This window comes from Ranitomeya imitator, chromosome 3 (assembly GCF_032444005.1).
Source record: "Ranitomeya imitator isolate aRanImi1 chromosome 3, aRanImi1.pri, whole genome shotgun sequence".
Classification (NCBI taxonomy): domain Eukaryota; kingdom Metazoa; phylum Chordata; class Amphibia; order Anura; family Dendrobatidae; genus Ranitomeya; species Ranitomeya imitator.
Genome location: NC_091284.1, coordinates 93,368,712 through 93,393,343, shown reverse-complemented (window position 1 = coordinate 93,393,343; position 24,632 = coordinate 93,368,712). Strand labels below are relative to the sequence as shown.

The window sequence follows — 24,632 nt, the reverse complement described above, 5'->3', positions numbered from 1 at the left end:
AAAGCCCTTATAAGAAAGCCATGATTTCCCATCTGAATCATTTTTATTTAAAAAAGGCTGGGTGAAAGAATATCTCCCAAAGAAGGAGCTTTTCTGGCTACAAATCGCATTTGCGTATTTTCCAAAATATTCGCCAGTTTAGTATCACCATATAAAGTTGGGAGATATTTTTTCACTATTTTAGTAATACTATCAAACTAGAGGGTTTCTGAGCATGAATCGCCTTTTTAAAGTCATGCCACAGCATCTCAATCAGATTAAGGTTAGCACTTTGACTAGGCCACTCCAAAGTCTTAATTTTGTTTTTCTTAAGCCATTAAGCTGGTGTGTTTTGGATCAATGTCCTACTGCATAACCCAAGTGCACTTTAGCTTGAGGTCATGAACAGATGGCCGGACATCTTCTTCAGGATATTTGGTAGACAGAATTCATGGTTCCATTTGCCACAGCAAGTCTTCCAGGTCCTGAAGCAGCAAAACAGCCCCAGACTATCACACTACCACCACCATACTTTACAGTTGGCATGATGTTCCTTTTCTGAAATGCTGTCTTACTTCTACCCCAGATGTAATGGGACATACACCTTTCAAAAAGTTGAACTTTTGTCTCGTCAGTCCACAGAGTATTCTCCTAAAAGTATTGGGGATCATCAATATGTTTTTTTTGCAGAATTGAGATGATCCTTTATGTTCTTATTGCTCAGTGGTGGTTTTCATCTTGGAACTCTGCCATGCAGGCCATTTTTGACCAGTCTCTTTCTTATGGTGGAATCACAAACACTGACCTTAACTGAGGCAAGTGAGGCCTGCAGTTCTTTAGATGTTGTTGTGGGGTCTTTTGTGACCTCTTGGAAGAGTCATCGATGCACTCTTGGGTTAATTTTAATTAGTCAGCCACTCCTGGTAAGGTTCACCACTGTTCCATGTTTTCGCCTTTTGTGGATAATGGCTCTCACTGTGGTTTGCCACAGTCCCTAAGCTTTAGAAATGGCTTTATAACCTTTTCCAGACTGATAGACCTCAATTACTCGGTTTCTATTTTTTTCCAGAATTTCTTTGGATCGCAGTATGATTTCTAGCTTTTGATAACCTTTTGGTCTACTTCACTTTATGAGGCAGGTCCTATTTAAGTGATTTCTTGATTGAGAACAGGTGTGGCAGTAATCGGGCCTGAATGTGGCTATGGAATTTGAACTCAGCTTACCGAAGATGTGATAAACCACAGTTAATTTATGATTTAAGGGGGTGGGGGTATCACTTTTTCACTCAGGTCCCCGTAGTTTGGATTCCTTTTTCCATTAATAATAAAGACACTCATTTAAAAACTGTAACAAACATGCAAAAGTATAGGAAATCAGGAAGGGGCAGACACTTTTTACGCAACTGTATGTAGGTTTTGGCAACATTTGGCTAAACTTTAATATTTTCTTTGTAAGAAGAAGCTTCCATCTTGCCACCAACCTCACAGGCCAGACATATGAAGAATACTGGAGATTGTTGTCACATGCAGATATACAACTAGTACTTGCCAGAAATTCCTGCAGCTCCTTTAATGTTCTTGTGGGCCTCTTGGCAGCCTCCTGGACCAATTTTCTTCTTGTTTTTTCATTACTTTTGAGGGACGCTCATTTCTAGGTAATCGCATGTGTCAATCTTAAACCCCATCTTGATGACCATCTTCACAGTGTTCAATGGTATATCTAATGTGTTGTAAATTTATTTGTATTCTTCTCCTGACTGATAACAATGAGATCGCTTTGCTGTGTTGTAAGCTATTTATGGACCATGACTTTTGCTATAAAATACAACTAAAAAATGCAAACAAAATCATACTACAGTAGATAAGCTAAACTTTATATGGGGTGAATCAGAATCACTGTAAATGATGGCAGCTGTGCACTTACTACTATTTAACATGACTTTAACTGCGATTGGCTAATTCTGAACACAGCCACAGTCCCAATTTCAAGAGAGTGTTCACACTAGACAGGGCATTGAAGTCATATGAAAGATTTGATAAACAATGAATAACACAACAATACAAGAAAAATTATGAAATCAGATACTGACCCATACAAATCACCATGACACACCTCCTGCTGTCTACCCTCACACTCTGATAGAAAGGTGCCATCTCACGTCTCTTTGACACTTTTCATTCTCTACTCAACAGAAGAGTGCAGGCCCCAACCATGGATCTCCGTGCTGACGATCTGGCCAATTACTTCAAAGAAAAAATTGACCACATCCGACAGGAAATTATCTCCCAATCCCTTCATACCATGCACTGTCCTCCCTCCACTGCATCTAGCTCACTCTCTGACTTTGAACCAGTTACAGAAGAAGAATTAATCAGGCTCCTTGCATCTTCTTGCCCAACCACTTGCACCAGTAACCCCATTCCGTCACATCTCCTACAGTCTCTTTCCCCAGCTGTCACCTCTCACCTAACAAAAATATTCAACCTTTCTCTCTCTTCCGGTATTTTTCCCTCCTCATTTAAGCATGCCATCATACATCCATTACTTAAAAAACCATCCCTCGATCAAAACTGTGCAACTAATTATAGACCTGTCTCTAATCTTCCCTTCATCTCTAAACTCCTTGAACGCCTGGTCCACTCCAGTCTTATCCGCTATCTCTCAGATAACTCTCTTCTTGACCCTCTTCAATCTGGTTTCCGCTCTTTACACTCTACTGAAACTGCCCTCACTAAAGTCTCTAATGACCTATTAACAGCTAAATCTAATGGGCACTACTCCATGCTAGTTCTATTGGATCTCTCCGCAGCATGTTACACTATGGATCATCAGCTCCTCCTCACTATGTTCCACTCCATCGGCCTCAAGGACACCGTTCTCTCCTGGTTCTCCTCCTATCTCTCTGACCGCTCCTTCACTGTATCTTTTGCTGGTTCCTCCTCCTCTCACCTTCCCCTCACTGTTGGGGTTCCTCAAGGATCAGTCCTAGGCACCCTCCTCTTCTCTTTGTATACTGCCCCTATTGGACAAACAATCAGTAGATTTGGTTTCGAGTATCATCTCTATGCTGATGACACCCAATTATACACTTCTCCTGATATCACGCCTGCCTTTTTAGAAAACACCAGTGATTGTCTTACTGCTGTCTCTAACATCATGCCCTCCCTCTATCTGAAACTGAATCTGTCAAAAATTTCACTCCTCGTGTTCTCTCCCTCTACCAACCTACCTTTGCCTGACATTGTCATCTCCGTGTGTGGTTCCACCATTACTCCCAAGCAACATGCCTGCTGCCTTGGGGTCATACTTGATTCCGAGGTTTCATTCACCCCCCAGATCCGATCACTGGCTCGCTCTTCTTATCTGCATCTCAAAAACATTTCTAGAATTTGCCCTTTTCTTACTTTCAACCCTGCAAAAACTCTTACTATTTCACTCATTCATTCTCGTCTGGACTATTGTAACTCTCTACTAATCAGAATCCCTCTTACCAAACTCTCCCGGCTCCAATCTGTCCTGAATGCTGCTGCCAGGATCATATTCCTCAACAAACCGTTACACCGATGCATATACCTTGTGCCAGTTATTACACTGGTTACCCATCCACTCCAGAATCCAGTACAAAACTATTACCCTCATCCACAAAGCACTCCATGGCTCAGCACTACCCTACATATCCTCCCTGGCCTCTGTCTACCACCTTACCCATGCTCTCCGTTCTGCTAATGACCTGAAGTTAGCATCCTCAATAATCAGAACCTCCCACTCCCGTGTCCAAGACTTTTCACGTGCTTCGCTAATTTTTTGGAGTGCACTACCCAGGTTAATAATTAATCCCCAATCCCCACAGTTTTAAGCGTGTCATAAAAATGCATTTGTTCAGACTGGCCTGCCGCCTCAACGCATTAACCTAACTATCCCTTAAACCATAATCCGGTTCCTCGCATCATGTTCTCATGCACTTTATACAGTTAATAGTCCTCTGTGTCTGTACTGTTACATACTTAGACAGTTAACTGGTTCATGCAGCTTTACATGAACACCCGATCCTTACACTATGGTTGGTCCCAACAATGAAAGCAATTGTTACCATCCACCTCTCGTGTCTCCCTTTTTCCTCATAGTTTGTAAGCTTGCGAGCAGGGCCCTCACTCCTCTTGGTATCTATTTTGAACTGTGATTTTTGTTATCCTGTAATGTCTGTTGTCTGTACAAATCCCCTCTATAATTTGTAAAGCGCTGCGGAATATGTTGGTGCTATATAAATAAAATTATTATTATTTATTATCTCACTGTGCTTCTCAGCCTGCTTGTATGGGACTGAAGAGCCACAAAGTGTTCAAAGCAAAACTGTTGACCATTGAAAGCACCTACGATGGCCATAGGAGAATCTGAATGACACAGTAGATCACTAGAAGAAGGTGACCTGGTCTGATGAATCCTGTCTTCCTTTACATGGATAACGTTGTGTTTACCGCTTACCTAGACTATTGGAAAATGGGTGTAGTCTGGATGCACTATAGTGAGAAGGAAATTTGGCAGATTCATAGCAAAACTGGGAATTCTTGGGTCCTGTCATTCATCTTTTGAACTGTGATCCATCAGAAAAAAATGTAAATTACCTGGACAGAAAATGATGGCGCCCCTAGAAAAGATTGAAAATAATTTATCCATGGTAACATGTTAAACTAAGGTTTGTCGTGCCATTAGAATTACAGGTGTCTACAAATTTGTGTAGTTCTGCTGCCTGTGTCCCTGCATGGTGTCCCCTTCTCTCTCCAGGGACGCCAGTTTACTCACCGCCCTAGCTCCAACATGGTCCTTGGTGCACTCATGCTTCCAGGTCTGGGTGCGCGACACAGTTCCCAGCTTCTAGTATGCACCTGCGCACGCTTCTCTGGTTTTAAAGGGGTAGTGCGCACACATGGTAAAATACCACCAGCTGACAGCTGGAAGGCATTTAGTTAATGTGTACATCAGCTAGATAACTCCCAGCCATTAGCTGGGAGGCATCTAGTATAAAAGGCACCCTCCCCAACTGGTGAGGTACCTGAGCAACTCCTATAGTTACTGTTAGGTGGTTTAGTGTGTGCAACTGTATGTTGCCAGGTCTCCCATCCCTAGTCTGTTAATGTTTCCTATATCCTGTTAGTCCAGTCTAGTTGTCCTTGGCTCCTGTGTCTGCTTCGCTGGTGAACAGTTTTCTAAGACCAGTGTGTCTAACTTCTCTCTGTGGCGAACCTATCCCTGGGTCATCCTGTTTGCTATTCAGAGACTGCACAGTCTGAACCTGTCCCTGTGGCTGTCCCATCTGCTATCCAAAGACTGCACAGTCTGAACCTGTCCCTGTGGCCATCCACTCTGCTTTCTGGTGACTGCACAGTCGGACCCTGTCCCAAGTGACCATCCTGTCAGCACAGTCTGATTCTGTCCCAAGTGGCCACCCTTTCTGCACTTTCTGAACCCATCCCAAATGGCCATCCAGTCTACACAGCTTGAACTTGTTCCAGTACATGTAGTGCACCATCCAGGAGTCTGGATTAATGGCTTAGACCTGTGGGGTCAGCTGCTACTGCCAGACACCACCCTGGAGTGGTACCTGGCAGTTACCTGTTAGACAAGCCTGACCTCACCCACCACTAGAGGCTCCATTGAACACCAAGGTGGATGATAAATTCCACCCATCCATCGTAGGTCCGGTCCATGGCACAGTGAGTTCATGAACCATGTGCGCCACCTGTGTGCGCAAAACTTGTAATCAGTCAATCTGCCTATTTAAAGGGTGAAAAATAGTCACTGCTTTGTTTGGTATCATGGTGTGTTCTACACTGAAGAAGGACCAAAGCAAGCTAACGATAGAGTTGTACCAAGAGATTACAAAAAGAATTATAGACAAACATGTTAAGGGTAACAGCTATAAGTCCATCTCCAAACACCTTGATGTTCCTGTTAATACAGTTGAACATACTATTCAGAAGTGGAAAGTCCATGGGGCTGTAGTCTACCTCCCTGAGCATGGTTGCAAAAGTAAAATTATTGACAAATTTAAGAGACGGATAATATGAATGGTAACTAAAGAGCCCATAACATCTTCGGAAGAGATTAGAGATGAACTTGAAGGTCAAAGTACATCAGATTGCACCATCTGTCATTGCTTTGGCGAAACTGGACTTCATTGAAGACGACTGAGGTGGAAGCGTCTTGGAGAATGTCCTTTGGACAGATGAAAAAAACTGGAGCTTTTTAGCAAATCACATCAGCGCTATGTTTACAGACTCAAAAATGAAGATAAGAACTTTGTACCTACTGTGAAAAATGGAGGAAGCCGAGTTATGTTTTTGTGCTGCTTTGCTGGCATAGGGTGTCTTGAATCTGTGCAAGGTACAATGAAATATCAAGATTATAAAAGCATTCTGGAGAGAAATGTGTTGCCCGGTGTCCTCCAACAGGAAAATGAATGAAAACACAGCTAAAAACATCCAAAATGGCTAAGGACAAACATTGGACTATTCTGAAGTGGCTTCTATGATCCCTGATCTAAATCCTATTGAACATATGTGGAAGGAGCTGAAACTTGCACTCTGGAGAAGGCAACTTCACACCCGAGACAACTGGAGCAGTTTGCTCATGAGTGGGCCAAAATAAATTTGGACAGGTGCAGAAGTCTCATTGAGAGTTACAGAAATTGTTTGTTTGCAGTGATTGACTCAAAAGGTTGTGCAAAAAATAAGTTAAGGGTAAAATCACTTTTCTCCAAGTCATTTTCATTAGTTTGTTTGTTTGTTTTTATGTTGAAACAGAATTCAAAATCAATGTCTGATTTACATAGTTGATATTCAGTAAATTTCAATGGAAAATTACTTTTGTCACTTTCATGTTATTTGAGTGATTAATGTAGGTTTTTCTTACTTTACCAGAAGGGTATCAACAATTTTATCCACTTGTGTTGTTAAGCACAAACAAAAAATGATTTAAAATATTGGAGATGTGACTCAGATACACCTGGCCCCGTGCCCTGGTATGCTTACTACTGAACCAATCAATAATAAAATAAATGTTACCAAATGCAATGCTGGTCAAACACAATATAGCCAAGTGGAATATAGATCAAGTACAGGAAAAATCACAAATGCATGAAGATGAATGAAGATAAAAGATGTCACCAGTAAAAGGGAAACAACAAATAAAAAAGGAATGCTCCAGTACATTGCCCACACTGGAACTTAAATTCGAGTTCATGAAAAAAGTGACTAAGAGGGCAAGTAATTAGTAGAAGACATATTAAACTTTTATTGTACGTACAATGTAACATATTTATGACATAAATAATTCTTAACGTGATTGTCTTATCAGAGATAACCCCTTTTTAAATGTGACACTTAGGACAACCAGCTGATGCCCTGGCTGCTGTCCCACAGATGGCTTTGTGGTGGAAGTCACAGACAGACAGACACTTAGTACAGTGAAGCCATTCAGATGACAGTGCGGCAGGCAGTACGGAAGTCTCAAGACACATTCCACTGATGTGCTACCTCTGGTCTGAGCTTGGCCTCATTCCTCTCATTCCATAGCTTCTCAGGAATAGTGTCTCCACTGTCGTCTAGAAAGGGAGGACCCAATGTTGTATTTTTCGCTTCAAGACAATTATCAGTTCTTTCTTGGAAAAAGACAGCCTCTGGCCAGACACTGAGTAGTCAGAAAGCCATTTCTAGCAGTGCAAGGGTTATCTGACATATTGAAGTCTATATCATCGTCTTCATAGCCATTCTGCCCTCTGGACACATTAGACATGCTCACCTTCATATCCTAGCAATGACTTATGTCCGTAAGGTGTGAGCTGGAGAGGTTGTTCCTCATTGTCTGTGAAACATATGAAGACTGATGAGTAATGTCCACCTAATACTAACAAATAAAACTTGTCTCAATTTTGCAATTACGCATACGTGTTCAAGAACATGTCAGAGATATTGAGAAGGGACGGACCATTGAGGATCCATCACTCCTCAAAACCATACCCCGTCATTTTTTTCACTTCCACAATAGTGATTCTAGTTTATTAAAAGTAAAGGGTATTGATGTTATTCAAATAGGACCTAGGGGTGGTGACTTGGCCAAAACTCTTGCCAAGTTAGAATGTAAGTGGATTTATAGGTTAGGAACAATAGCTCCGCACGGGCTTAACGAAAGTTTCGGATTCAATGCCTTCTTATGATTGAAGTAATTGTCTGTGCACATAGTTTTAGGGGTTAGGGAGATTTTGTAGTTTTAATATTATTTTAATATTTGTCTACTCCTTTGTGGTTTAATAGGAGATATTCCCCCTTTTCTGACCGGAATGCTAATGAGAAAATAAATGAACGGTGTCCATGGATGCTGCTGTCATTCAATGCACTTTAAACGGAGGTTGATCACTTTCAAGGTCTATGAAGACTTATGGAAATCACCTATATTTATTAATTGTATCAAGAAGATGTTAATTGTAATTTATTATAATGATGTTACCCTCACTTTGGTGTTCTGTAATAATGAGCTGTATAGTTATTCGATATATGCAAATAATGTATTCACAATGTTTTGTAGTAATAATTTATTCACCAATGTATTTTAATATTGAATGTATCATTTTTGCATATGTTTGCACATGTAGAATAGTAATAATATTGACTTAGATGTTGCACATTTCAGTTTAAAACTAGTAGCAATATATCACTCTAATTATATTCACTTAATATTTAGCATTGAAAAATACACATTTATAGCAGCGCAGCTGTGATCTGAGGCACCTATGAGCAGCGCGCGCCGATTCAGGTCCATCAGCCCTAGACTTGAAATTTTCCAGCCACTAGAGTCAGCTGACATGCACGATAGCCGTAACCATGGCTCCGTGTTTGTTTGTGGTTCACAGGCCGGGGATGATGAGTAATTTCCAGTGAGGCGATGGAATGATGCTGTGCACCGGGACTCCATGGTAAGTTCAATCCATATGAGTTTAATGCAGACAGTTCATTGGCGACAGGGTAGTTTAAAAGACCAGATCTCCCTCTTCCCCGACATGCCCCCTGAAGAAGTGTGGATGAAACGCGAGTCGGGGTGGAGGGACACGGCACTTGCCTCACACGCTGTAAGTAGAATCTTCATCTTTTTGGCGTCATATCTTTAGTATTCTCAGTAGATAGGGTTCCATAAGAGAGTTTATGTGCATGTACATTGAGACATGAGAAATCCATATGGGTGGATCCTGTATTCTCATTAGATGTTTTATATCCCTTTAAAAAAACGTTTTTTGTCACTGATAATGACTGGGAATTATTTGCAGCTAAACTGATAATTTTGATAGTGATTGGTATCCAAATAGTTTTCTTGGTAACTGTATTGATACAGTGTGTGTAATGAGACTAGTAGCCTAATAGTCCCTCACATCTGAGGTAATTGGTTTTTAGTTTGGTGTATTGTAGTTGTTTGTCATCTCAAATTATTTAATAAAAGATGATTTTGTGATATGATTTTGAATTTGTGCTTTTCTATTCACTTCCTATGGGACTTGATAGTGTAACGGACGGAATTAGATGTTATGTGATGCACATTATTATTGCTGGATCATTTTTTGTGATTAGTGTTATTGTTCGTATGAGCCTGGATGTTGATTCTTGAGTTGCTGTTTGCTGCAGCTCATTATCTGCTATCTTTAAGGGACAGGGACATAGGGTAATTGAACAATAGATGTTTGATATATGTTGATTACCCACTGTATAACTCCAGCTAATTTGTTGACCTGCAAAATAGAGAAAGACGAACTATGCAGATTGATTAAATACTCAAACAATGAGAGCTAAACTCATCCCACCTCCCCTCTGACCTATGGATGATGACCTAAACCACAGATGTGGATTTAAAAGGCAATTTCTATCTTCACAAAAACCAGCACCAGGAACACTCTACAGGTTAGCCGCCAGGACACCATGGCTCCATTAAGGGGAGTTACTTTCCAAAACCACAGCCAGGAACATTCTACAGGACAGTTGCCAGAACACCATGGCTCCATCAAGAGGGACATAGATTTGACATTCTACAGGATGCCAGCTTAAGGACCACGGCCCTAGCTGGAAGAACACAGATCTGCTTCATCGACCATCACTGAACCTATGGATACATTTGGTGAAGCCAGGATTGGGACCACCCAACCACCTGGCCTCATGGAGACGTTTGGAGAACTAAGGTTGGGACCATCTGGTCATCTGACCACTTGCCCCACTGGACTGTCAGCTTCCTAAGCTTGTTGTTACCTCCTCTCTGTGGGTGACCGCTAAAAGTGTGGTGCCTCTGGTGGGGGTAGTCGGCCCTGGAAGCCCCGAAGTCGCAGCTGCTCTAATCTCAGCGAGCAAGCGGAGGTGTGAGATTCTGTAATTTGCACAATGTTGGGTATTTTGCTGGGACTGTCTTATATGTCATTGTCTGTTGGTGGTTAAATAAAATATTGCCACACTGTTTTACCCTCTCACTTTGTGTTATCTGAGTAGTATTCTGCCCACGAGAAAGGAGTGCAGACATTCAGTGGGATGAGCTCTGGTGCATGCGGTCTTGGGTCAGTGCACAAGAAGAGCATCCTCTTACCCCTGTGTCTCCACAGGGGATGCGCTAATCTTGTTATTTTCTTGGGTTTTGTTGGTGATGATATAAATGATTGAGCGATGGAGTTGTCAGCTGAAGGCTGTCACCAGTTGATCAGTTGAATGCAACAAGTCAGAGGACACAATGGGAGGGCAGTCATAAACAGTCTTGCTAGAGGGGAACATACCATTGATGCAGTAAAGGGGCAAAGACATGAGACCAGACCACTTTAACCTCCAAAGCATCAAGAAGATTCTGTCACAGACACATAAAAGGGTGCATTATGAAGAGCTACTGGACTGCAAAGGGCCCATATACTGTCCTTGCACATGGCTCCTATACTATGCGTCCGCCCATGTGTCAATGATCGAATCTAAAAGTATCATTATAACTACTGTAGAGACAAAGACCAAAGTGAAAATTTGGTAATTTTATTTTCTAGTAGTGAATTAACCTACATATTCCTAGTTTGTATCATTAATACTCTATATGCAAAAAAACAAACACAGTCATAAAGTAGGCTTGGCTCCTTGTGTACTAAAAGGGATAGTCCAAAAATAACACTGATTTAATTCTCACTATTTATTTAATGTAAGAATCTAATCACTTGTCTAATATACTTTAATTCAAAATTGCCTACCAACCCCTTTCTACTCTATTTTCCTTCTTTATTTTATTTTTTTACCAACTTCCTGTTTGATGACAAAATCACTGCCGCAGCCTCACCTCTGCCCCCACCCTGAAAATAAGACTCATCAGTGACGTCTGTTTCAGGGGCTTATGGAGGGAACCTGGGGAGCAGTGAGACCAGACACCAGGCTCGCCCCCAAAAATTGACATCACTTTCGGACCACCCCTTTAACACTTTCATAGTCTAATGTTCAAGAAGGCAAAAGCCTTTTTATTGTTGGCATTTAGTCTATACTAGAAATTTGGCATTTGGAAATTGGCATTTAGTCTATACTAGAAATTTGTATAATTATTTTGATTTGAACAAATGATATTCATCATTGCATTTCATTTAAATTATCATCTCCTCTTCCATTAGTTGTGACATATCCTTTAATACTTTGTCTGCTAACACCCTCATTAATGCTGTATGGTAAACAGCTTGAGAAAATATTAGACACAGTTATACATTAATTTTTGTTTGGGGACTACAGTAATTATCCCTACAGCTGCTTTACACTGGCATTCTGTGTAAAAAAAAAATCTGTGTCAAAAAATTAGAGTCTGTCTGTATGATTGCAAACAGTTATGTTTTTCTCTGAAATGCTGTCACGCTGGTAGATATGGACCAACTGTGCCACGTACTGAGCTTACCCTAGAGGGGCATAACTAAGTGGCTACCTGGTCTTCACTAGAACCTCTGATGGTGAGGTTAGGCTTGAGCTGCAGGTAGCCGCAAGGTACCATTCCAGGTGAGTCCCCGGTACAGCAACAGCTAACGCCAGGGTCAAGGACACAGGTACGGACTCGGAGTGTCAGGCAGGACAGGATCACTGGCTGTATGGATACTGGTGCTGGTTCAGATGGAGCGGGGTCAGGTTTCGACAGAATGACTAGTTCAGACAAGACAGGCTCAGGATTACTGGACAGGTTCTGGTACATGTTCACAGAGCAGGTACAGGAACAGGGACCTGACAACGGACTAGTAGGTAGTAGACAAAGTAGATAAAGGAGTTGCACAGGCATGAACCCCTATGGGGGAGGGTGCCTTAAATATTTAATACCTCTCGGCCATAGGCTAGGGACACTTACAGAGTACAAGCTGCTCAGGAGCAGTAGCAGAAGGCACTGCAGAGCTACCGCAGGGTTGAAAATGTTGGCATTCCTGCCAGGGGGAAAGAGAAAAACCATGGAGGGATGCCAGCATTACAGTACCCCCCTCCATATGCATCCTCTTCCGTGAACCCGAAAGTAATCTCTTCAGAAGAAGTGGGACATGAATATTCTCCTTGGGCTCCCACAATCTCTATTCAATACCAAATCCTTTTCAATCCACCAGGAAAAAAGTTTTACCCCTTTCTTCATGGCCAAGATGTTCTTCCCCTCAAAGACATCCTCAAAGCAGATTGGTGAAGACATGGAACCAAGATCCTTGAATAAGTGCCTCAGGATCACTGGCTTGAGGAGAGATACGTGGAAAGAGTTAGGCATGCATAACAAGGCTGAAAGCTTGAACTTGTAGGAAACCATGTTGATTTGCTTGACAACCTCAAAGGGAACCATAAAGCAAGGACCTAACTTGTAAGATGGAGATGGGTGATTGGGTCAAGAGAGCAGAGGGGTAATGGGGTCAGTGCAGTCCATGGCCTGAGCAAACTGGAAGGTGTGGACCCATTGCACCACGGACCAGGCTTACCCTGGAGAGGCATAACTATGCAGCTACCTGGTCTTCACTAGAGCCTCTGATGGTGTGGTTAGGCTTGAGCTGCAGGCAGCTGCCAGATACCACTCCAGGGCAGTCCCCGATACTGCAGAAGCTGACCCCATGGTCAAGGACACAGGTACGGACTCGGAGTGTCAGGCAGGAAAGGATTAGGATCACTGGTGGTATAAATACAGATGCTGGTTTAGACAGAATGGGTTCAGGATTGGACAGAATGAATAGCTCAGATAGGATGGGCTCAGGATCACTGGACAGGTACTGGTACAGGTTCACAGAGCAGGTACAGGAACAAGAACCTGATAATGGACTAGTAGGTAGAGGACAAACTAGATATAGAAGTTGCTCAGGCACCTCTCTCAAATACTTAATGCCTCCCAGCTATAGGTTGGAGATACTTACAGAGTGCGTGCGCTGTCACTTTAAGAAGTGGGGAGCGTGTGCCCTAAGCACATTTCCAGGAGGTCTGCATGACTGAACCTGAGAGCTAGAGCAGTAGATGCGGCAGAGCGGCAGCAGTTGCGGGCATGCTGGCATCTCTGCCGGGGGAGGAAGAGGTACCATGCAGGGACGTCGGGGTTTCAAACACTTCAATATTTCAAGGAAAGCATAGTTTGAAAAGGGGGCCAGGGACTGTAGGAAGAGACCTGACCAGTCTAGCATCATCTCCAGCCAGCTTCACCATGTACATATCTAGTTGATTGACAGATCTCTGCTGTGTGAACATAGGGAAAGACCTGTGAATTAACTGGTGCAGACACCGAAAAGCAGGAAGGGTGATCCATTGGACTATTCTGGTCTCTCCCTCTAGCCCAAGACTAGCTCTTCAAATTTTGTTTCAGAGAAAACCTACTGCATCTCAATCATGCAGCCAGGCTCTGACTTATGCTAAGCCCATAGTACAAAGTTCACCAGCTCCTGTAGATTGGCTGTGAAGAGCCTTGGCATGGAAAGCAAAAGTCTCTGCTTGGCTTGAGATGCAGACAAGGCAAAAAAATGTATCCAGCCATTTAGATATAACATTTCACCAATTTATTAGTATGGCTTAAAAGGTTTCAGGTACATAAAAAAATATTGTATCAAAGCAAAAACCGTCATGTTCGAGGATAGCTCTGTCTCTGAAACGCGACGGTTTTTGCCTTGATGCCATATTGTCAAAGGGGTTGTTCGGGACGTTAACATTGCTGGCCTATCATTAGGATAGGTCATCGGTGTCTAATCAGTGGGGGTGCGACATCTGGCATCTATGCTGATCAGCTGTTCCTGTTGTCAGTGGTGGCCAGAACTTCTCAATTATAGAGATGCACAGCTCAGTCGACTGTATAGTGGCTAGGTGGTGGATGTGCGATACCTGGTCGCTGCCACTATTCAATTGACAGAGCTGTGCTGTGCAGCTCCCTCACCGAGCAGTTCCAGCCGCCACAAACATCAGGAAAATCTGATCAGCAGGACTGCCAAGTGTCGCACCACCACTGATCACTTATCCAAAGGATATTATTTACCGGTTTGAAAAATAATTTTGCACTGGGAGCTTTAGTTCTTTTTGGTTCATTAGAGTTGTAAAGTATGCATTTAGCACCAAAATTGTCTCAAAAAAATAATATAATTTATGTGTCAGTAGGAAAACAGTGCATGAAATAGATCTATGGTTCAAATATGGAGAGCATCCTATTAGACAGGGACTTTTCAGACTGTTTCTTTCATTTCTAGTTAGAGGAATAAATGCATCTTTCAGACCTCATTTACTTGACAACGTGGTACACATGGGGGTTAATTTCTTTTCGGCGGCATGGAATAGTGCACTTGTATGAGACAGTCTCTACAGTATTTGCTGGCACAAATAAAAAGAGATAGCAGCACTAGAAATGGGCCCAACTTTAAGCCCCCTGTTGTCTATCCAACCTACTGCCGCCAGATTTGCCCCACAGTAATAGTTGACTGCCTGGTTTCAGCTGTTGGACCCCTTTAATCTATGGCTATGGATTGAAAGAGAAGAAAAGAGCTCTAGCCCCTAAAAATACATATAAGGCCCGATTCACACATTCAAAATTTGGTCAGTACTTTCCATCAGTATTTGTAAGCCAAAACCATGAGTGGAACAATCAGAGGAAAAGTATAATAGAAACACATCACCAGTTACCAGTTCTGCATTTTTTACTTACTCCTGGTTTTGGCTCACAAATACTGATGTAAAATACTGACCAAATACTGATGAGTGAATAAAGACTTACGGTATATACAGTATAATTATATCAGCCTACCTTGATTTTCATTCTAATATTCTGAGCTGCTTCATTTCATAACACATCTTTTTAAAGGTTAGAGCTCTTTTTTTCCCCCCATACATATGGGAATGTATATTTAGCAACCACAGAAACCTTTAAAATGTAAAACACATGTAAAAGAATATAACATCTTTATTTATTTAAAAAGAAATCTAAATAAATTCACATTAATTTTTAGTTTCCTGAAGTTGCACAGTTTCTCATTCTGTCCCTGCACAGATAACAGAATGGATGCAAAGCACCCGAGGAATGTATTGCACTTTGACAGTATTTTACAATGCAGAATAGTGACAACATCTACTATATAATTGTCTACGGTGTACTTCCGTCTGTCTGTCTTTCTGTCTGTCTGTAACGGAAATCCAGCGTCGCTGATTGGTCTCGCCAGCTGCCTGTCCTGGCTGCCGCGACCAATCAGTGACGGGCACAGTCAGGCCGAGAATTAGTCCTTCCATACTCCCCTCCAGTCAGCGCTTACACAGGGTTAATGCCAGCATTAACGGACCACGTTATTCCACAGGTAACGCACTCCGTTACCGCTGCTATTAACCCTGTGTGACCAACTTTTTACTATTCATGCTGCCTATGCAGCATCAATAGTAGAAAGATCTAATGTTAAAAATAATAAAAAAAACAAAAAAACTGCTATTCTCACCTTTCGTCGTCCGACGATGCGCGCGCGCCTGCCGCCAGCTTCCGTTCCCAGAGATGCATTGCGAAATTACCCAGAAGACTTAGCGGTCTCGCGAGACCGCTAAGTCATCTGGGTAATTTCGCAATGCATCCTGGGAACAAAAGATGGCGGCAGCCGTGCGTGCATCGGCACAGCTTCGCTGGACCCCGGCGGGTGAGTATAGATCAATTTTTTATTTTAATTAGTTTTTTTAACAGGGATATGGTGCCCACACTGCTATATACTACGTGGGTTGTGTTCTATACTGTGTGCTATATACTACGTGGCCAGTGTTAGATACTATGTGGGCTGTGCTATATATTACGTGGGCTGTGTTATATATTACGTGGCCAGTGTTCTATACTACGTGGACTGTGTTACATACTACATGTGCTGTGTTATATACTGCGTGGCTGCTATATACTGCGTGGGCTGTGTTATATACTACGTGGGCTGTGTTATTTACTGCGTGGGCTGTGTTATGTACTACGTGGGCTGTGTTATTTACTACGTGGCCTGTATTAGCGCATCGGGTACTCTACAACATGTATGTATGTATATAGCAGCCACACAGTATATACCACAGGCCATGTAGTACTCCTATATACTACTTGGCCTGTGCTATATACTATGTGGCTGCTATATGCATACATACATATTCTAGAATACCCGATGCGTTAGAATCGGGCACTATCTAGTATAATATATTTATGACCACCCATCATTGAAAATAGAGTTTATTAACCACGATGTACCATTGGATTGGGGGATGTTTCAGAAGTCGAAAAGACATAAATGTCACAGTAAAGTACCTATCAATATAAAACATATGATGGCTCAATAATTACTAGGGACGGTATTATACATTTATTGTGCATGAAACATGGAATTACCAAAAAACCCTCAGTATGTAATATTATTTCCCTATATGGGGCAAACTAATAATCAGAATACCTGCATTTCTAATATTGATAAGGTGAAGAATTCAGAACCAGAGGGGAAGTTTGCAGTTTACATGGTCCTGGGCAACAGATGAAGCAGAGCTTAGTTTGTAATTTCTCAATTTTACATAGGACTGTAAATGAACCTAAAGTATTTTCTAATGGAGAGTCATATGTTATATGGCCAATATCCGCACTTGATGCACTTTACAATATTTAAGCTAAGATTGAATGGCAAAAGTTTTAGCCAGATCTAGAATTTTTTTTCTAAAAGTACTGTTAGTTCATCTAAAATTCTCAGTGGCTAGAGTCACTGAAAGTGTAAAGGGGGATATTTAGGTAATACTCTTTGTTGACCATAGCAACCAATAACAGCACAGCTTTCATTTCTTATAGTTCTCTTGCAAAATGAAAGCTGATATGTGATTGGTTGCTTTTGACAACAAAGAACCTGAGTTTATTTTCAATGACAAGTTTGTTATCTGTCACAATAACGAGATTCTTCACGACATTTTGCTGGTCCCACTAGCAGCCTATTGTATTTGACACAATAACAGAAAGAAAATGTTAACCAGTTCATAACCCCATAAAAATATACAACATGATACAAACGGCAGGATTTGCATGTTCACATTACCATCTCGCTTGGATAAATATTATACGTCAGTCTATTTCCCAGAGATCGCAGTGTTTGTGTCGGACAGTTTTTGCACATCTCTTAGTGCATGGAAAGGGAATGTTGGTAGCCTGATCCTTGTAAGAAACCAACCTGCCATACAAATGGTCCGGCAGAATGGTCTGAAATGTCCATCTGATGAGGGAAGCAGGCACCTCTTACTCCGATGCTGTAGCCACCATGTGGATAGAAAGAGTAAGGGGTGCTTGGCAATGAAATATCCTCCGTTGGGCTTCCATATTGGCATTGTAGATAAGTAGTCTCAGGTGACTGTCTAGTATAGTAAGGAGAGTGAGATTGCTGGAGATGTGGAGCCTCCCCATAGCTAAGCTCTGAGTGTATGTCTTGATGAGACTGAGGTGGCGTTATGTAGGCCTGAGGACTTTCATCATGGATTTCAGGCTGTCTGTGCCTTTCATGTTGAAGATGGCATTCTGTGTGGTTGCAGTCCCATTTTGACTCAGGACTTGAATGCAGGAACATGGACAGAGTCGAAATCCTGTTGATTGCTCTCTTCAGAGTTGCTATCTTAGATAGTCTTTTTCCACTCAGGTCATGTTTAAGAGCCAGCCGTAAAGCATTGAAGGCTTGATTGTAGTCCAGGATCCTCTTTCGTTCTCTGACATTAGCTGCTACCCGCCTGGCCTTTGACCTCACCGGCCTGGTCCTCTTCTTTGGCTTGGCATCCTCTGCTTCACTTTCACTCTCTGGCGTTTGCAGTTTTTGTAAAGACTGCTCACCGCTCTCATTAATTTCATCTTCTATCTCTTGCTCATCATCGGAGAAGTCTGACTCAATGAGGCTCATTGCAGCTGTCCTCCAGTCTAGCCCAGAGATGAGATTGGTTTTTCTTGGACTCTTCTTATCTTTGCTCTGCTTTTAAGGATGTTAAGATGATAGCTTTAGTTCTTCCACTCCCTCTTGGAGTCACACCCTATAAGGGTGGTCTATTTCTTAAACGTAACTTGCCTTCTTGTTTTATTATACCTCGTAAGAGTCTAACAGGTAACTAGTATATTTGTTTTATTACCTGCCTGCAGGTAGACAGGGCAGGGTTTGATAGCTTTGACAAAAAAAGATCATAGAAAGCATGCAAATGCCTGTAGTAAGTACTCTGACATACTGATCTGCCAAATTACACAGCATACATAGTTCTCCTTTTACAACAAATTACAGGTCTTTCCTCTTAATGTATTCTAGCTGATCACCTTCAAACTTGTACAGCCAGAGGGGCCGATAATACATGCATGAAATGCAATTGACACCTTTTGGGTTAAAAGAATTCTTACATATCATCCAGTTACAAAAATACATGACCTAATATTCTTCGATTATTTTATGGTCATAATGTAATATGAATGAGCTGTAAGAGTGACAAAATGAAAGCTCATTGCTATTTTACCTTTTGGACAGCTACATGTGCAATAAATGGTTGTCTATTTCCTCTAAAAATTAATATAATGTGTATGACCAACTTAGGACACTCATGAAAGTCCTGGTCTCTTTCGCTTTGCAAAAAAATGCACAATAATTATGGTAATTTAAAGAGGTTTTCTGGTCAATATATATTGATTACAAAGCAGAAGAAGAATCGACGCCTTCGAAAAGTGGAGCTGCAGAAGGATGTTATCAATATCATGGATGAGAAGATTAACAAACAAATCAATTTTGGAACAAATCAAACAAATCAAGCCAGACATGTCACTCATAGGAAGGATCGCCAAGCTATGAGTTGCCTACTTTGGACACATCATTTGAAGAGAGCAATCACTGGAGAAGGACATAATAGTCGGAAGGAACAAGGCAAATAGGAATATAGGAAATACACTGTAAATAGCGATTTTGGTGTTTTTTTGTAGCATGTTTTCAAGCTCTTGGTTCATTTTCAGATCGCGGGCATTTTAATGCATAATAATCTTAAATGAATCATTTGTGATTAATTTTTAGGAATTTCATTTCATTTTATGGCAAATTCTCAAGTTTTGAGTGATTTTTTTTTAGCATTTATAAGCATAAAAACTGCCCACTTGTGATTTCATTGGTAATTTTACATTATTAAAAATCGTTGTAGCTTTGGACTATATCTCGTTATTTTCATCTTCTTTTGATGAGCACTAATCCCACCTAGAAACTACTGTACATAGATGCTATTAGGCCTTGTTATATTGCGATGCGATCAGGGATGTGACCGACTGTGCCTGCGCACCATCGGATAGAAATCAAGTAAACTTAAAAGCAAATATAGCAATGTCTGGAAAGTGCACTTTACTCACATAGTTCATGTATAATATGTGTGAGAAGGTCACTGGTAAAATATTGGAAGGAAGACGTGTCACTCAGGATGTTAGCCTCAGTGATATGAACCAAGAAAAATGCTCCAGCACACTTAAGTGCTGAGAGGAGTTATTCGGCCATGTTAAGGGCTGAATTTTGATGAACAGCTGAAGAGTGGGTGGGAGGCTGTCCACCATATCTCCACCCCAGGGTGTGGTCAAGAAGCTAAATGTGTTGTCTTTGGGTTCATTCAGTGTCCTGTGTATTCTGGAGGTAAGCTGACAGCTGACCTCCGGAGCTGGGCTCTTGGCAAACAGAGCTGAAATCTTTTTTCCTGTGCAGGCGGATCACTGTAGTTACAAGGACTATAGTGAGTGCTATTCTTTTAATTTATGTCAAGAAGACTGAATATGTCTATTAATTTTGATTGCACTGGTTTATGAAGCCTTTTATAATAGACCAGTTGGAAATTTAAACAGAAATCATCTCTGTGACTACCTCGTTAAGCAGTCAAGTGAGCCAATCTACCATGTTATACTTGTGTTGTTTATATATATATTATCATACATATCCATACTTGCAGCACTGTATGCTTAATTCACCTAAATTATGGTATATATGACAGTATTGTGTATTTATTATTTTTGCACACATGAATTTTTAGCACTTTACAATTCTTTCCAGGCATCGCTATATTTCTTCTTCGGTATACTTAATCTCTATCCAATGGTGCGCATGTGTGGTGCTGGCACATGCAGCCAAATTCCTGATCGCGTCTCAGTTGACTGGCACTTGACCGCGTGAACTGACTACCGCTAACATGAACCATGCTGGGCAGTGACTTGGGTTACTGAGCGTCACTCAAGATGCCCCGTTTGTGTCACCCCAACATGTGCCAATTAGCCTTCAAATCAGCTAGTGTAAATGCATCATAAAGGTTTATGTGTGACAGTGCAATATGTTAGCATTTGGGGCCCCATTTTTAACTTTTATCCAGAAGTCTAAACTGGCTCTGCACACACAAATACGTATCTAGAAAGCTCAACAGCAAAGTCTAGACTATGCAAACAGTACAATACATTTTTTACTTGAGCTTTAATCATGGAATGGAAAGTAGTGTCATGTATTACAGTGAAGAACCTTGATAGTGGTGCTAGATAGTAGAAAGCCGCCTAATTGCTTTTCTTCACAAAAAGATGTGAAAAAGACAGATGCTTATGTGCAATGTACTATTGATAGCATCTGTTTACAGAAGTTCTGGAAAAATAAACAGGTGAAAGCAGATGGAAAATAATAGAATGTCTCCTCTTTTTCCTCCCTAAAATCCAACAAACATGATCAAAGATAGGATTAAAAGCTAGCAGGATAGGACAATTCCTAGAGTAAAATAAAAGTCTAGGATATAGCACAAAAAGCACCAAAATATTAGGCTAAACATAGTAAAGTAGTCAAATTTTCATGTAGTGACAAGGGACTGTGGGCACCTACCCGATCCCTATCTCTGTTCCCCGGATTACCCTAGATGCTGGAGACACCAGGGTCTCGTACTTTGTTATGCTTCTATCGTAACCATATCTCTTCCCTCCCCCTCCCAGGGAGGTGTGAGGCAAAAGTGTATAGGAAAACACTAACCAGACAGACAGGGGTAAACAGACAGGGATAAAAGAAAACTACAATCATACAGATACACTCACAAAACAACAGAGTGGGAAACATTGGAGGAATAGGAACGAGAAACCACATGGGAGAAGATATGGATAAACACGCAAAACCAACTCCACACAGCAATCTCCTGAAAAGCTCTCCAATCGCCTACTCCAAACACTAAGTGTCTCCTTCAACTCCAAATCAGGAAGTAGAACCACTATCACTGGCAACTCCCGAGTGCCATTGGCAAACAAATATACCAGAGGAGAGTGGTCAACACAAAACAGCTAAGACAATTCAGGATAGAGAGCTACAGGAGATCAACTGAACTCATTAAACCTTGCAATAACAGAGAAAGTAAAACCTGCACTGTTTAATAGGATGGTGAAGCACTTCTAATCAGTGGAGGAGATGTGTAACCTGATGCCGCAATCTCCTGGCCCTTCTGTGTCACGGTATCCCGTGACAATACCCCTCTTCCTAAGAGGGACCTCTGGAAACTCAGAACTAGCATCAGATAGAATCCTATGTAATTTAACAATTTCTTAACTAAAAATTTGCGCCATCTTGCTGAATCTATCTACCGCCACCAATATTACAGTCTTATCTGCTGATATGCGTAGATCGATGATTAAATATAAAGACAATTAAGTCCATTATCTACAGGGAATCACCAAAGGTTGAAGAGCCTCGGACGGATGAGTATGTAGGGTCTAAGAATGCGCGCAAGTACTGCATGCAGCTACATGTTCCTGTTCCTGCAGCCTAGACCACCAAAAATGATGAGTAAGAAGATTTGTGGTGGCATATCTACCAGGATGTCCAGCCCTGACCGAATCATGATTTTCACTCAAAATTTTAAAACAGAGGTTTACAGGGATAAACATTTTACTGGAAGGACAGGCAGCAGGGGTGTCCTCCTGAGCTTCTATGACCTCCTTCTCCAGATCAGAACATATAGTATTAATAACTACCCCTTTTGGTAACATAGGAGCTGGATCACAATAACTTTTTTGCCCCCCGGAAAGCAACGCCTTAATGTCCTTGTACCCCAACCTATAAGTCGCAAACAAGTTGAATCTGTTAAAAAAACAATGACTATCTTGCCTGTCTAGGTGTTAGACGTTTGGCAGATTCCAAATACAAAAGCTTTTTATGATCGGTGATTACAAAGACCAGATGAACTGCCCCCCCCCCTCCGAAAAAATGATGCCAGTCCTCAAAGGCCCACTTTAATGCCAAGAGTTCCCAGTTACCAATGTCATAGTTTCTCTAGGCGGCCAACAGTTTGTTGGAGAAGTATGCACACAGACTTCATTTACTTGGAGATGAACCCTGTGACAATACAGCCCCAACCCCCACCTCTGATGTGTCAACCTCTACAAAGAATGACCGAGTGATGTCAGTCTGTAACAAATGCCTCACTGGCCTGACTGAACAATTTAGAACTGTCCGTCCCTGTCACCTCCGTCAGCGGGTTGGCCATTGCCAAAAAGTTCTTGATGAACTTATAATAATGTAATAATTGGCAAACCCTAAAAACTGTTGTAAAGCTTTTAAGTCTTCAGGAAGATCCCAATCCAGTACAACCTGAACCTTCGCCTAATCCATGCACAAACCGATGGACCATAAGAAATATCCCAGAAAAAGGGATGTCCTGAACCAAAAACGTGCAGTTCTCTGATTTGACATAGAATTTATTGTACCTGAGTATTTGTGGGACCTGCCTGACATGTACCTGATGTAACTTGAGGTCCATCGATTAAATCAATTTGTCATCCAGATAGACTACCACAAATCTACCTGCCAGAATACAAAACATGTCATTTACAAAGTGCTGATAAATGGCAGGAGCATGTCAACATTTTTGTAGTGTCCCTCTGGTGTATTAAAAGCAGTCTTCCACTCATGTGTGACCTTTACAAGGATGAAATTATATGCCCCCCCTGAGGTCCAGCTTAGAGAATCACTTAGCCCAGACAATCTGAAATGAGAGGGAGAGGAAATGGATCCGAACCATGATCCGATTTAGTTCACGGAAATCTATGCAAGGGTGTAACCCCATCTTTTTTCTTGACAAAGAAAAAGCCTACTGCAACATGAGATAAGTAAGGAGAAAGAAGGAGCGTTCCAAATACAACATTTAAAAAGTACCAAATTTTATTAAAGACACTGAAAACACACATACAAACATATACATACAAGTGAATTTATGGTAAGGGGGATAGATCTTATCCACATGGGTATACGAAGGGGCAACATCAAGCAACTCCTCGCCCAACGCAAACTTAAATGGATTGTGACCCTGGGTACCGTTAGACCTGGTGGTCTCAATGAGTCTCTGAATTTTGCCCCTTTCATGTAGCCCTGTTAAGATTGCTTTTTCTTCCCCTCCTTATGGTGTCTATTTCACCTTTTTATTTATATTCTATGTGTTCTAATTGTGTTTTATTATTTGTTATAGTTCTCTATATGGTGTTCCTGTTATCCTCAGAAATCTGGACCTCATATTGGCATGTTGAAAAATCAGATGGACTCATCACACTTCCTCTTTAATATGATCATCCTTGTTGTTACTTGCAATATACTAATTACCTTTGCAATTGTATTTGTGTTGCATCTGTGGATACACCTCAATGTAACTTCATGCCATATTATGTGTCCGGACTGCAGTGCGCATGCGCCTGTTTGCTCCTCGCTCCGCCCCTCCTCGGTCCGGCCGCTTGGTGTCCGTTGCCGGTGACTGGGTGTCATGGCAACGCCATGCTCTCATTCATGCGGCCTGGGAGCCTGGCTGGGCGGGGTGGTTGCGGCGTGGGGAGCCATGGACGCATGCGCCGCTTACAGGCAGTCCTGCAGACTTCCGGGTCACATGTTCATCATGTGACCAGAAATTTTGGATATAAGGTCCTTTTGGTGGAGTGAGGGCACTTCCCCTTGATAAAGCTAATAACCGCTGGAGCGAAACGCGCGTCGGGGGTGTCGCCCAACTTAGCCTATCTCCTGCACCCTGGTAAGAGGATTTATAGGAGACTACCATTGCTGCACCTTTTACGCTATTTGCACATTACGGAATTTCCTTAGCTTTTTCCGGACTTTGGATTGCAGATATAGTATCACCATTTGCAGGTATGTGACCTCTTTACAGTACTGTGTGGG

At 41.7% G+C, this 24,632-nt stretch overlaps 1 protein-coding gene across 1 annotated transcript; it reads right to left on the bottom strand.

The window, feature by feature from the left end:
- Positions 1 to 17,594: 17,594 nt before the first annotated feature.
- LOC138671932 (class A basic helix-loop-helix protein 9-like) lies at positions 17,595 to 18,359 on the bottom strand. The gene has a single exon (XM_069760052.1). The coding sequence runs from the start codon at positions 18,357 to 18,359 to the stop codon at positions 17,595 to 17,597; it is 765 nt and encodes a 254-aa protein (XP_069616153.1).
- Positions 18,360 to 24,632: the final 6,273 nt, after the last annotated feature.

Excerpts from the sequence above, each read along its gene's own strand:
- LOC138671932 (XM_069760052.1), bottom strand. The coding sequence starts at position 18,359 with ATGAGCCTCATTGAGTCAGACTTCTCCGATGATGAGCAAGAGATAGAA.